Source organism: Sabethes cyaneus, chromosome 1 (assembly GCF_943734655.1).
Source record: "Sabethes cyaneus chromosome 1, idSabCyanKW18_F2, whole genome shotgun sequence".
Taxonomy (NCBI): Eukaryota; Metazoa; Arthropoda; class Insecta; order Diptera; family Culicidae; genus Sabethes; species Sabethes cyaneus.
In genome coordinates this window covers 144,139,777-144,154,632 of record NC_071353.1, presented here as the reverse complement: position 1 = coordinate 144,154,632, position 14,856 = coordinate 144,139,777, and the positions used below count along the sequence as shown (strand labels likewise).

Genomic DNA, 14,856 nt, shown 5'->3' with positions numbered 1-14,856 from the left:
TGTTATTTGCGGATAACCTAAAAATTTTTAGAACCATTACATCCTCTCTCGACGGAGATGCTTTGCAACGCGACATAAACAACTTGCTGCATTGGTACCTTGTAAACGGTATGGAAGTGAACATATCGGAATGCAACATTATTTCCTTCTACCGCCTTCGTAACCCGCATCAGTTTACATACAAGATACATGATAACGATATAAAACGCTGCAGCTCTATCAATGATCTCGGTGTTACGATCGACAGCAAGATAAGGTTTGACTAACACATTAGTACAATTACATCTAAGGCTTTCGCCATTCTTGGTTTTATACGAAGGAATACCACTGATTTCGATGATATTTATGCCTTGAAAACGCCCTATTGCTCTCTTGCTCGCAGTATTCTGGAGTATGCAGCACCGGTTTGGTCTCCATTTGGTCTCTATTACGCATGTTACTAAAATTGAAAGCGTTCAACGTGCATTCATTCGGTTTGCACTGCGCCGTTTGCCATGGCAGAACCCGATACGGCTCCCGTCTTATGAAAATCGCTGTCAGTTAATAAGACTTAGTACGCTAGCTGAAAGAAGAATGGTATCACGCAGACTGTTTATTTTCCACCTACTAAAAGGGACTGTGGATTGCAGTTACCTCCTGGAGCAGCTAAACATTCATGCACCTCGTCGGAATTTGCGAAATTATACGTTGCTTAGGCCTCCAACGCACCGAACGTTGTATGGTCAGAATAACCCGTTGCACGCTTGTTGTAGGCTTTTTAACGAAATATCTCACGTGTTTGACTTCAATATCAGTAAAAGTAGGTTTAGAAAGGCAATTGTTAATTTAAGTTGATAGTAACACTAGTCTGTACAGAATTGAAGACTGTGAACAACAAAATAAAAAATGGACCACTTCCCGAAGTCTGCGCAGGATGAAACCATCACCAATCAATTTCCTGTATTTTTTTAGATAGGAATAGGTATCTTGTAAGATTCCATACCAGCGGCTTCTAATTCTTGGGATTATGAGCTCGTTTTTGGTCGTTTTCGTTCGACTTCGTAAAACGCTACGATCAAGAAGCATACGCCGTCGCACGAACAATGTACAAAACCCTTATTAGAACGGTAGTTCTTTATGGACTTCAAGCCGTGACGCTGCTCACGGAGGACATGCGCGCCCTTGCACTATGGGCCAGAAATTGAAATTTCGGGACAAATATATTTGCGGTTAAACGACGTGTCTCAGCTCAATGTAGTCTTCGGCACCTTTTTAAATAAAAAAATGATGCATCTTTTGAAGGGGTTGTCCAATATTTACGTGTAACTTTAACAACAATTTAAGTAATAACTTTTTGAGTAAATTTTTTTTCACCTTTCTGGTTTCAGAATATTAAAGATAAACCAATTTTAAGTATTTTTTCTGAAGATATCAAACTTCTACCTTTTACCCATTTTCAGCATAGACGTTTGTTTATAAACGACTCCTCAAATCACATTTCTTCTTGTAACATGTTTATTTCAACAGACAACTGAATGTGATGTTCTAGACAACATTTTGCACATTGAAGAGGAATATTGCATCAATTTTTTATTCAAAAAGTTGCCGAAGACCACATTGAGCTGAGACATGCTGTTTAACCGCAAATATTTTTGTCCCCAAAGTTTGAATTTCTGGCCCACAGTGCCTTGCCGTGTTCGAGCGGAAAGTGCTGCGGACGATATTTGGCGGAGTACAAACTGAAAGCAGAGAGTGACGGAGGCGTATGAATCAAGAGCTACAGGCACTGCTTGGAGAGACTCCCATCGTACATCTAGCGAAAGTTAGCAGGCTACGGTGGGCCGGACACGTCGTAAGGATGCTGGACGACAATGCGACGAAAATAGTCCTCTTCAACAACCCCACCGGCATCAGGAACTGAGGGGCCAAACGTGCACGATGGCTCGACCAGGTCGAAAGCGATTTGCAACTTCTGAGACGACTAGGAAATTGACGATGAGCGGCCCAAGACCGAGTTGAATGGAGACGAGTGCTTGAAACAGCACGAGTCACCCCGGCTCTATGCTGAAGAAGAAGAAGCTCGTTTTTGCCCATTGTGCGATGCTGGTGCAGGAGTTAGTTGACAAGCTTCCAGCAACTTACAAGCTCAATTGGGTTCGGTATAAGCGCAACAAGGTAGAGAGTCCGTTGCGAATGTTTACAAATTTCATGAACAAAATTGTGTCCGTTGTGTCTGAGGTGGTGGAGTTTTGTGACGAGCTTAGGAGAATGAATATTGCAGAACAGTTGCACGAGGTTGAAAAGCAGAAGCTATGCGAACGCTGTCTTCAGAAATATGGTAATGGACGTTGCGTGTCAAGGATGTGATGCACGGTACGGTATGGTCAGGGAAACCATCATCCCATGTTACACTGTTGCGGAGCAGAGGGCAGAAGGCAGAGAATGGTATGCTCAACGGTGAGGGATGTTGGATAATTATTGGATAGTTGGATACCGTGGCGTTTTTCAATGAATGGAAATCGGTTTGAAACGGGGTTACTGTGGAGAGATCATACGCGCCGGTTGCCGGTTTCCGGTCGATAACTATCCAATGGCCGTTCGGAAGATGAGAACACTTCAATAGAAGTTGGAAACAGATCCAGCGTTGAATCAGAACGTGCAAAACCAAATATCAAGTCAAGGGCTGCGCGCATAAGATTTCTGCTGCAGAAATGGCGAAAACACCGAGTTAAATGTGGTATTTGCCAATGAACGTTAGTGGTGAACCCAAGGAAGCCCGTTAAAGTACACCTAGTGTGGGACGCTGCTGCTTCGGTGGGTGGTATACCATTGAAATCGAAGTTGTTAAAGGGGCCGGATGTGCTAGTGCCTCTTCCGAAAGTTGTCTGTGGGTTCAGGGAAGGTCCGGACGCATTTGGGGAAGACATCCAGGAGATGTATCAGCAGATCAAGATAGTAGCTAAGCATAAGCAAGCACTTCGATTCCTATTTGGAACCGACCCAACGGGGGCACTGCAAGTGTACGTGATGGACGTGGTAACATTAGGCGCTACATATTCACCATGTTGGACGCAGTTCATTAAGAACCTAAAAGCACAGCAGTTTGCGACGGAGTTTTCAGAGGCGGCGGCATTATGGCAGTGCAAACACTATCGAAGAAGCGGTCCGTAGAACCCAAGAAGTGAAACACATTCACGCACGAGGCGGATCCCACATACGAAACGGAGTGTCGAATTCGAAGAAATTTCTGGTGCATTTCTCTTGGACAACAGAACTAATCTAAGGGGAGCCAGCAAAGAGATAATGGAAACCGTTAGAAGTATCGGAGATGAGTACGATGACCAAATCGCCAATGCGAAGACGAGGTGGAGTTTCAATCATCCCGCTGCGCCTCACTTGGGAGGGATTTGGGAGCGCCTTGTGGGCTCAGTGAAAGAAGCGCTTATTGCGCTCGACGACGGAAGACGGTTTACGGATGAGGTCCTAGGCACCGCAATTATCAATGTGGAGGACATAAAACACTTACGCAATGAAGCAAAGGCGCTTACTCCAAACCATTTTTTGAGGAGTGCTTTACCAAACCTACGCTTTCGCAGACAAATCCTGCAGAAGCCCTTCGGGATGGGTACGGACGAAAAATGGACGTTTCAAGCGAGCGACCGCAAGACGGGATTAGACTTCCGGCTCAGGATAACAGGCCGTAGAATGTTCTGGCCACCCTGGCCACCACTGATTCGAGTAAGTCGAATGAAGAGATTTATGCCTTGAAGTTATTACAACTATTAGTCTACACCTATAAGTACTAGCACAGGTACGAGTGTATATACGGAAAAGCTAAAATGGAAACACAAACTACAAAATAGCGGACCTGGTGATACAAATTGAACGGCACAAGAAGACAGGAAATGAAGTTCGCATAAATAAAGGCAGACAGAAAATAATTATGTAAGCAGGAAACAAGAATAACATAACTAGATTGTTTGAAAAGTGGTAAAAAGCATAAAAGGAACAAAAGGGTGAAAAACACCGACACTTAATCTCGGATAAAAACAGTTTTTTCACTTTATGGTGATACTGCCAAAAGAACGAAGTGCGGAATATAAAAAAACAACTGGAAGACATCACAATAGTTCAAAATCCTGGTTGGAAAAATGGGATGTTTCTATCAGCCGCAAAAATGTTCCAATTTTCCGCCCTGATAGGTAAAGTTTGACATAAAATTCATCAAATCAAAACTCAATTCTACTGCGCCTTAATAATAATGGCAAATCTTCGTTCGTGAATTAACAATCCTCTATTAAAAACAAATTTAAAATCTTCACCAGATGGGATCCTTTGTTTCATACTACCGGCTTCTCTAACCCACTCGTTCCGGAGCTCTTCGGTCGGTCATTCCGGTTGAACGAACCGATTATTCGATAAATAAAAAGCAAAAAACCGCGAAACATGCGTACGTACGTACATCCGCAACTACAGACATATCAAGCCATAGATTGAACGGACGTTCGTAAAAGGTCGGCAAGAAGGAGCACCCTCGAATGCATTCATGTGCAGCAGCAGTTAGTGCTACTCGTGTTGAATAAAATGCTGCCTGAACCCGGGAAAGCAGCCGCAGCCGAGAGCAGCACTAGCACAGAGGGAATCCTTTGTCCGCTGAAGATGCTCTTTCGTCTGCAGCGCAGTTGTTTCATCCTTTCAGTGCCACCAAGAAGAGTAGACCGCGGCCAACCAACCAACCAACGGTTTCGAGTGGCCACTTTCCACTTTTCACGTCACGAGGTAATCAAGAGCTTTAAAGTAGCAAATTTTTTGCTGATGACTATGGAAATTTGTGCTATTGATTTTTCCCCTCGGTTCGTTTTTGTTTCGGTTCCCGTACTCCTTCCGTAGGTACGGGAACCTAGTACGGACGTCCGACGAGAGCATCGGTTCTTGGGTGGCACTCAGCTCAGTGCCTATGTGAGCTACCAGAGCAACCAGAGAGTGAGTTACGGCAACGCGATTTTGCAAGACTTTTTTCACATCACAGAGTTTGGGTGAAATTCTGTATTAACCGGGAATGAACTGGAAAACAGAGGAGCGAGCACTCGATGTTGAGGAAGGCTAGCGTGTCAGGACTGACAGAAACTGCAAGATCCCGAGGGTGTTCCTGCGGAACCTGCAGCAAAGGGTAGCAAATATCGATTTTTTGCTCTGCTTTTATGTTTAAAGTTTGGGAGAAACTTTACTATCATTAAAAATATAATTTGAAAATTGTTTGGTTAACTTAACTTAACTTTTACTTTTACTTTAGTAAACGGATTGAATTTGGCGAAAATCTTTCTACAGTAAATTTGAAAGTCGTTTGCGTATTTTATCGTCTATTTGCAATTCATTAGCCAGTCGAAAGTGAAAAAAGTGATCTGTTTACTTTTTTACAGATTCCATTCGGCCCTTTTACCGTAAGATGTCATAGTAAATCACTGCCATCAATCCTGGTCAGGGATAACCATAAAATCCTCAACAAATCTCCCCCTTTTACACCGTGAAGCTTATCAATGCACATGGGTTTTTTGTTCTCTGGAGGAAAACTGCATCACCGACCGTCGAAAGCGGCGGCGACCCTTTCGAAGGGCGCATACGAACCACCGCTAAATTGCACTTGCAGTTCCTCCCTCAGCGCATAAGCCAACAGCAGCACGAAGCGGACAGAGCAAAACCAAGGGCGAGGGCGAGGATAACATTTCAACAATAGCGACGACGACACGCTCGACAGCCTAACAGGCGGCCTAACTAATGAAATCACCACATGGGAACCAGTCCTCCCCCATGAGCGGCACCGGCCGAATAGCTTCTGACATAGGATGGAACGTGGCACACGTTCCTGACTCCGTCGTTCAAGTTGAAGGTCATTGATTATATTTATTAATACTCTCCCACCCCCGTCCACACTGCTTCACTGCACCGCTGACTGCACTGGGATGTTATGGATTAGAAAACTAGAAACCAGGGGTTGTAAAGTTAAAGTCACACTTTTATTGACGGTACAATGGCCTAATGGGTCTGAGGTTCGCATTCAGTTGCCGCCTGGCAACACTCGGCAGGGCATCCCTTCGCGTAGCATTCGCCACCGGTATCGAAGCATCGATCGCACGTCGGATGGCACACTTCCGGAAACTGCATTGCCTTCACGCAGCCTAGCAGCGCGGCGAGAATCATCATCAATGGCAGCAGAAACAACAGCTTTCGGACCATGGTGGCGATATCAAACGTAACTTATTTAATTATTGACTGCTGGTAGTCAGATAGGCAGAGAAGGATTTTATAAATCGTCTTATCAGCGATTGACTGATTAAACCGTGCGCTGTGGAAAGTGTGGCGAAAGCATTCGGCAAGTTTATTTTAAATCCGTCACATCTTATTAAAGCATTTTATATTTATTTTTTTCAGTCTGAATCTGGTGGGGAATCAAATTTTAATATCTAAATTAAAATTTGCTTGATTAGTTCTCGAGTTATGTGGAAATTTGTATTTCATTTGTATAGAAGCCGCCCCTCCTAAAGTGGGGAGGGGTCCTAATCCATCATAGAAAAAATTCTTGTCTTCAAAAACACCCACATGACAAATTTTGTTCCATTTGCTTGATTAGTTCTCGAATTATGAGGAAAATTGTGTTTCATTTGTATGGGAGCCCCCCCCCCCTCCTAAAAAGATAAGGGGTCCTAATTCATCATAGAAAAAATTCTTGGCTGCAAAAATCCCCACATGCCAAATTTGATTCCATTTGCTTGATTAGTTCCCAAATTATGCAGAAATTTGTGTTTCATTTGTATGGGAGCCCCCCCCCCCACTAAGAGAGGTCTCTTACCATCATAAGAACCTTCCCCGACCCCAAAAACCCCTACTTACAAATTTCCATGCCGATCGGTTCAGTAGTTTTCGATTCTATAAGGAACATACAGACAGACAGACAAACAGGCAGGCAGAAATTCATTTTTATGGGTAAAGATTTCCGATTTTTTCTTTATATTTGAGTTTTTCAGCCATAGGCTGGTTCATCTAACTTATTTTTGTTTTTATATTTTCGGTTTGTGAATTTTTTAATTCCTTTTATTTCTATTCTTAATTCTCAATTATCAATTTTCGTTTCTCTCTTCTCTCTTCGCTCTGCACTCTACTCTCTATTCTCTATTCTCTGCTGCTAAAGTCCCAATAACCCAAGGCTTTGCTTTGCTTCGTGTTTTATTTTTAAGGTCATTCTTTTATTCTGTAGTTTTTGGTTTTACTTCTGTTCTTTAATCGTTTACCTTAATTTTTTTAAATTTTTGATGGTTCAGATTATTTTTTTATATAACAGTTTTTGTTCCTTCGTGTTTGCCTACTATAATGCTTGTTGTTTCCTTTTCAAAGTTTATTTTTTTCTAATCTTTTATTTAAATTTTTAATTTTTATATCTTTTATATATTTTATTAACCTTATGAATTCGTCCTTCATTCTTCATTTTTCAATTGTCATTTCCCATTTTCGATTTTGTATTTTTCATTCTTTATTTTGCATTTTTCATTTCTCATTTTCGCTTATTTTTCATTTTTCATTTTTCCGTTTTCTGTTTTCCGTTTTCGATCCTCGATTTTTGTTTTTGGCTTTAGATTTTTAAACTTTGGCTTTAATTTCTTGATTTTTATGAATTCAGTTTTGATATTAAGGTTTCTCTGTATTTTTTACAATTTAAATTCTTAAATTTTGTTTTGATTTTACAAATAGAATTCGTCGTTTAATCAAAGCATATTTCATGTTTTATGTTTCCAGTTTCTTGTTTTATATTCAATGTTCATGTTTTATGTTTCATTTTCCATTTTACATCTTTCGTCCTCCATTCTTCATTCTTCATTCTTCATCCTTCATTCATCGTTCTTCATTTTTCATTGCGCATTAGTCATTGTTCATTTCTCATCCTTATTTCTCGATTCGTCATTCTTCATTCAGCATTCTTCATTCTTCATTCTCCATTGTTCATTTTTCATTGCTCATTGGTCATTGTTCATTATTCATTTCTCATCCTTCATACTTGATTCTTCATTCTACGTTCTTCATTCTATATTCATCCTTCTTCATTTTTCATTCTTTATTTTTCATTGTTCATTCCTCATCCTTCTTTCTTCATTCTTCATTCTTGATTCGTCATTCTTCATTCATCATCCTTAATTCTTGATTCATCATTTTTCGTCCATTCTCCATTTTTCATTTTTCATTCTCTATTCTCCATTTTGCTTTCATAATTCTTCATTCTCCATTCTTCATTTTTACCTTTGTTATTTATTCTCCATTTTGCATTTGTCTCTTTTCATTCTTCATTCTGGATTTTTCGTTCTTTATTCTTCATTCTTCATTGTTAATTCTTCATTTTTCATTCTTCGTTCTCTATTCTTTATTCTTCATTCTACGTTCGTCATTCGTTCTTCGTATTTCAATTTTCATTTCTCATTTTTGATTTTGTATTTTTCATTTTCCATTTTTAATTTTTCGTTCTCCATTCTCCATTCTTCATCCTTCATTCTTCATTCTTCATCCTTCATTCTTCGTTCTACATTTTTCATTGCGCATTGGTTAATGTTCATTTCTCATCCTTATTTCTCGATTCTTCATTCTTCATTCAGCATTCTTCATTCTTCATTCTTGATTCGTCATTCTTCATTCTTGATTCTCCATTCTTCATTTTTCATTGCTCATTGGTCATTGTTCATTATTCATTTCTCATCCTTCATACTCGATTCTTCATTCTTCGTTCTTCATTCTTCATTCAGCATTCTTCATTCTTGATCTATCATTCTTCATTCATCATCCTTCATTCTGGATTCATCATTTTTCGTCCATTCTCCATTTTTCATTCCCTATTTTCCATTTTGCAATCATCATTCATTCATGCATTCTTCATTTATTATTCTCCATTTTTCATTTGTTTGTTTTCATTCTTCATTCTTGATTTTTCATTCTTTATTCTTCATTTTTCATTGTTAATTCTTCATTTTTCATTCTTCATTCTCTATTCTTTATTCTTCATTCTTCGTTCGTCATTCATTCCTCGTTTTTCAATTTTCATTTCTCATTTTTGATTTTGTATTTTTCATTTTCCATTTTTCATTTTTCGTTCTTCATTCTTCATCTTTCATTGTTCATCCTTCATTCTGCGTTCTTCATTCAGCATTCTTCATTCTTGATTCGTCATTCTTTATTCTTCATTCATCCTTCTTCATTGTTCATCGTTCATTCCTCATTCTTCATTCTTGATTCGTCATTCTTCATTCTTCATTCATCATCCTTCATTCTTGATTCATCATTTTTCGTCCATTCTCCATTTTTCATTTTTCATTCTCTATTCTACATTTTGCATTCATAATTCTTCATTCTCAAATCTTCATTTTTTATTCTTCATTTTTCATTTGTCTGTTTTCATTCTTCATTCTTGATTTTTCATTCTTTATTCTTCATTTTTCATTATTAATTCTTCATTCTCTATTCTCTATTCTTTATTCTTCATTCTTCGTTCGTCATTCATTCTTCATTTTTCAATTTTCATTTCCCATTTTTGATTTTGTATTTTTCATTCTTTATTTTGCATTTTTCATTTCTCATTTTCACTTATTTTTCATTTTTCTATTTCCTTGCTTTATTTTATTTTCGATTTGCTGTTTTCCGTTTTCGATTTTTGATTTCGGTTTTAGATTTTTAAACTTTGGCCTTAATTTCTTGATTTTTGATTTTCGTTTTTTAATTTCATTTTTGCACCTTTCCATTTTCAATTCACGATTTTTGATTTTCGATTTACAGTCTAAGATTTCCGATTTTTGAATTTCAATTGGTCTGTGAGTTACGATTTTGACATTTAATTTTCGACCCACGGCTGGATTGTGGATTTGGATTGTGGATAGTGGTTTTTGATAGTTAATTTTTTTCGAATCTTAATTCAAGATTTAACATTTTGAATTCTGGGTTTGGGACTTTGGTTTATTTGTATTTTGCATTCTGTTCGCAGCTTTCTGTTTTCAGTTTTCTTTATTCCGTTTTGTTTTTTGTTTTCTGTGTGCTGTCTTCAGTGTTCTGTTTTCTATTTTCGGTTATTCATTTTCTGTTTTCGGTTTTTCATTTTCTGTTTTCGGTTTTCCATTTTCTGTTTTTTGTTTTCTATTTTCTGCTCTCTGCTTTCTGTTTTTTGTTTTCTGTTTTCTGCTCTCTGCTTTCTGTTTTCTGTTTTCTATGCTTTGTGTTTTCTATTTTTTGTTTTCTGTTTACCGATTTCTGCTTCAGTTTTCTCTTTTCTGTTTGCAGTTTTTTTATGTGTTCTATATTTTATTTTTTGTTTTCTGTTTTTTGTTTATTGTTTTTGTGCTTATGTTTTCTCTTTTGTTTGCAGTTTTTTATGTTTTCTGTTTTCCGTTTCCTGCTTCTGTTTGCAGTTTTTTATGTTATCTGTTTTTTCAATATCTGTTTTTCTTACTGTTTTCTATTTTCTTTTCTATGCTTTCTGAATTCTGTTTTCTGCTGTCTCTGTTTGCTGTTTTCAGTGTTAGATTTTCTGTTTTGTGTTCTCTGTTTTCTGTTTATTTTATTGCCTGTTTTGTGTTTTCTGTGTACCGTTTCCTGTGTTTCGCGCTGTTTTTTTGTTTTCTGCTCTCTATTTTCTTTTTGTTTTGTTTATTCTGCTTTTTGTTTTCTGTGTTTCGTTTTCTGTTTCCTGTGTTCAGTGTTCTGTTTTCTGTTTTGAATTTTCTGTTTTCTGTTTGCTGTCTTCTATTTACTGTTTCCTTTCTTCAGTGTTCTGGTTTCTGTTGTTTGTTTTCTGTTTCCTTCATTCTGTTTTCTATTTTCTGTTTTCTGTTTCCTGTCTTCAGTGTTCTCTTTTTTGTTTTCTGTTTTTTAGATCCTATTTTCTGATTTCCGTTTTCTGTTTTCTGTTGTCCGTTTTCTGTTTTTTGCTTTCTGTTTATTTATTTATTTTTATTGTGCATTTTGTAATTTGTATTTTATATTTTCATATCAAAAATTCTGACTGTCATTTTTTTCCTTTTGATTTTTTATTTTAACTTCTTTATATATTTAATTTTCTATTGTGTATTTTGTCTTTTGCATTTCCTCTTTCCTCTTTTTTTTATCAATCTTCTTTCGTTTGTCGTCTGTCGGCCGTCGTCTGTCATTTGCCTTTCGTTTTTTGTCCTTAATCTTTAGTCTTTAGTATTTGGTTTTTGGTTCTGGTCTTTTGTCTTTGATCTTTTGTCTTTGGCTTTTGTCTTTTGTCTTTTGTCTTTTGTCTTTTGTCTGTTGTCTTTTGTCTTTTGTCTTTTGTCTTTTGTCTTTTGTCTTTTGTCTTTTGTCTTTTGTCTTTTGTCTTTTGTCTTTTGTCTTTTGTCTTTTGTCTTTTGTCTTTTGTCTTTTGGCTTTTGTCTTTGGTCTTTGGTCTTTGGTCTTTGGTCTTGGTCTTTGGTCTTTGGTCTTTGGTCTTTTGTCTTTTGTCTTTTGTCTTTTGTCTTTTGTCTTCTGTCTTTTGTCTTTTGTCTTTTGTCTTTTGTCTTTTGTCTTTTGTCTTTTGTCTTTTGTCTTTTGTCTTTTGTCTTTTGTCTTTTGTCTTTTGTCTTTTGTCTTTTGTCTTTTGTCTTTTGTCTTTTGTCTTTTGTCTTTTGTCTTTTGTCTTTTGTCTTTTGTCTTTTGTCTTTTGTCTTTTGTCTTTTGTCTTTTGTCTTTTGTCTTTTGTCTTTTGTCTTTTGTCTTTTGTCTTTTGTCTTTTGTCTTTTGTCTTTTGTCTTTTGTCTTTTGTCTTTTGTCTTTTGTCTTTTGTCTTTTGTCTTTTGTCTTTTGTCTTTTGTCTTTTGTCTTTTGTCTTTTGTCTTTTGTCTTTTGTCTTTTGTCTTTTGTCTTTTGTCTTTTGTCTTTTGTCTTTTGTCTCTTGTCTCTTGTCTCTTGTCTCTTGTCTCTTGTCTTTGGTCTTTTGTCTTTTGCCTTTTGCCTTTTGTCGCTTGTCTTTTGTCTTTTGTATTTTGTCCTTAATCTCTGTTAGTCTTTTCATACAAAGAATTTTTTTTCAAAATTCCTGTAACAAAGAAGCGGATTTTAATCGAGAATAAATTTTTTTTTAATTTTATTTAAATATTCGTATTTCACTAAGACGCTCCTAAAAACTTTAACTTTTGTCGTATGTTTTAAGTTACCTTCATTTTAATTTTATTCTTCTTGTTTTGGTTTCTATTTTCCATTTCTTGCTACCCATTCTACTTCTACGTTAAGTTTTAACCAATTAATTTTGATTTATAGTTTTTTATTTCAATTTTTCTAACCTAATCGTTCAATTTTTATTAAACCAATCGCTGTTTCTTTCTCATTTATTTTTGTACAGCGTTCCTATTTCTAATTGAATCAATTTTCATTTCTATTTTCAATTTGTAAATTCTGAAATTTTAGTTTATTTTTCTTTTTTTATCTTTTATCTTCAATTCATAATACATGTTTATTTTTATTTACTTTAGAATTTAAATTTAAATTCATGTTACTTTTTATTTAAAATTTTTCACATGATATTATAAATTTTCTTTCCTGGCTGTCCTAAATATTGCTTTCTTCATGATTTTCATTTGCGTTGATTTTTTTTTTATTTCCATGCCTTATTATTTATGTTCTTCATTTTAGTATTGAATTTTTCAACTTTTAATGTTTTGTTTAGTTTGGTTTGGTTCTTAAATTATGTTTTTCAATTTTTATTTGAAAGACTTATTTTGGTTGCTTAAATGTTATCTGTAATTTTTATTTTTATACATATATAGAGCTATAAACTTATAGTATGTTTTATAGATTAGTAGTTTTATAGTTTTATTTAGCTTTATAGTTTCAATTGAGAATGAAAAGTGATAGGTAATCATCTTTTGAATCCATATTTGGATTATTATTTTTCTAAAAACAACCGCAACCGTTTAACGTCTAACATCATCCCCTAGCAAACGGCGGTTCAGTATTTGTAGAAAAATCATACAATCCTTCCAACTTCAACCCGAGATTCGACGGTTCACCGCCCATCCGGGCGTCCTGTCCGCTGGAGGTACATCTTTCAACTATCACCTCATCAAAGGAGTAACACTTTATCGCTCGGAATCCCACCGGACTGGACAGCGACTCAGCAAACAGCAGATAGGCGCGATGGTGCGAGCATTCCTCTCCGTTCTTGCCACCGTGACAGCCTCGCTGGCTCTGTCCCCCATTAGCGTAGAAATTAACCTGTCCCAGCGGTAGTCGGTAGCTCGCGGTGCTTGTGTACAGTGCCTCCACATACTGGGAATCATTGGATTTCAATAAATCACGGTCTTCGGCCGTGAAATAGGCACCGGACGGATCCAGTGCAAAGATGGCACCAACTTGACCCTTCAACCACTTGCCAGCACTTCCTACCGCATGAGCACCAAGTCCATGACCGATCAAACTGATTTCGGTACGATTCAAAGGACCATTCACACTTTCCAGAACTTCGATCATCGCAGCTATGCTGCGACCTACATCTTCGATGCGATTTCGAGCTGTCACATAGTTAATGGTGTGCGCTCCTCGTTCCCAATCGACGCAGATGACATTGAAATCCCCAACGGCGAAGTAGCTTTCGCGAATCTCCAAATGCATACCGTACGTTCCGTTGCCCCACCAATCGTGAACGGTGAATCGGGTGGGTTTTAGTGGATCGAAATAGGAATTTTCAATCGAGACCAAATCGGCTAATTGAAGAACGTGACCTTCAACGCGATAATGGTCGCGAGTGTATAGACGAAATACGATATCGGTCGCTGCGTTGAACGACGATTCCAAAGGCAGATCGACCATTGTGAAGCGATCCGGATTAACGGACCGCCAGTGTCCGTTGATATCGCGTACCTTGGTCGCAAATATGTTGACGAAGCCCGAAACCACTGCAATGGGGATTCGTTAAAAGGATTTGAAATCTGACCGTCAGCAATTGTGCTTTCGATTTTTTACCGTACAGTGAACAGGAAAGGAACAGAAGCGGTAAATTGCTATGAATCATTGTCCTAAAATTTGTTGGTGGGAGGAGCTTCTCCAGGGGGCTAAGTTGAACTGTTTAGTTTAAGCTTAGTACGTTCCACAATATACTGGAGCATAGAATTCTGATTCGATCCGAATCAAATCAATTACTGAGTACTCTGTAACTATCGCACAATCTTAATTTTGTTTTAAAATAAATTGATGAAACTATTCTCAAGTTCCAGTTTTTCTTCCCAAATTGAAAAATAGTTCCATTGGTAACTTTCGGTATTAAACTAAGCAATATCATGCCCAATGTGTGATTCTACTAAACTAAACTAGATGTATGCCGTGACATGAATATGCAAATGAGTTAATTCCGTGATAAGAACGAACGGGTGCAACGATGAAGGAAGAGTGAACCGCATGGAATGGAGCTATTCCACGAGAACAAGACAGAAGACTACACACTGACTGGAATGCTAACCTTTTCCGACGCTTTTCCCTCTTGGCCAACAGTGGCAACCAAAAGGTCCAGAAGCAGCTGTTTTTTTTTCGTGACAAAATCGTGCACAAGGGTTATTTTTTCTGAGTAAATCTGCGTAAAAAAAACCGAGCGGTGGGACACTTACTTGGCATTTTTTGGCTTGCGACCTTCGATTATCTTGCGAATGTGCGTCCGCAGGTGGATTCCGTCGTCGTCCTCGGACTCGCTGACGGTGGTCCCGAGTGCACCGTCCGTGTCGTCGTCATCGGTTCCGTTGCAAGGCACTAGCGGCGTTTTGTGATGTGTCGGTGTGGTGTGCGAACCGAATCCGTCCGGGTTCAACTATGAACGAACAGAAAGAACAAATATTTTAAAACCCTGGTTGTCAGGGTTGCCAGAGC

General features: G+C 37.8%; 1 protein-coding gene across 2 annotated transcripts in view; it reads right to left on the bottom strand.

Moving 5' to 3' along the window:
* Nucleotides 1-14,856, bottom strand: part of LOC128739068 (proton channel OtopLc) — a 95,357-nt gene that overhangs the window by 44,310 nt on the left and 36,191 nt on the right. For both annotated transcript variants that reach the window (XM_053834525.1, XM_053834526.1), the window contains exon 3: nt 14,601-14,797. In XM_053834525.1, coding sequence (XP_053690500.1) covers nt 14,601-14,797 — 197 coding nt within the window. The remainder of the gene's footprint in view (nt 1-14,600; nt 14,798-14,856) is intronic.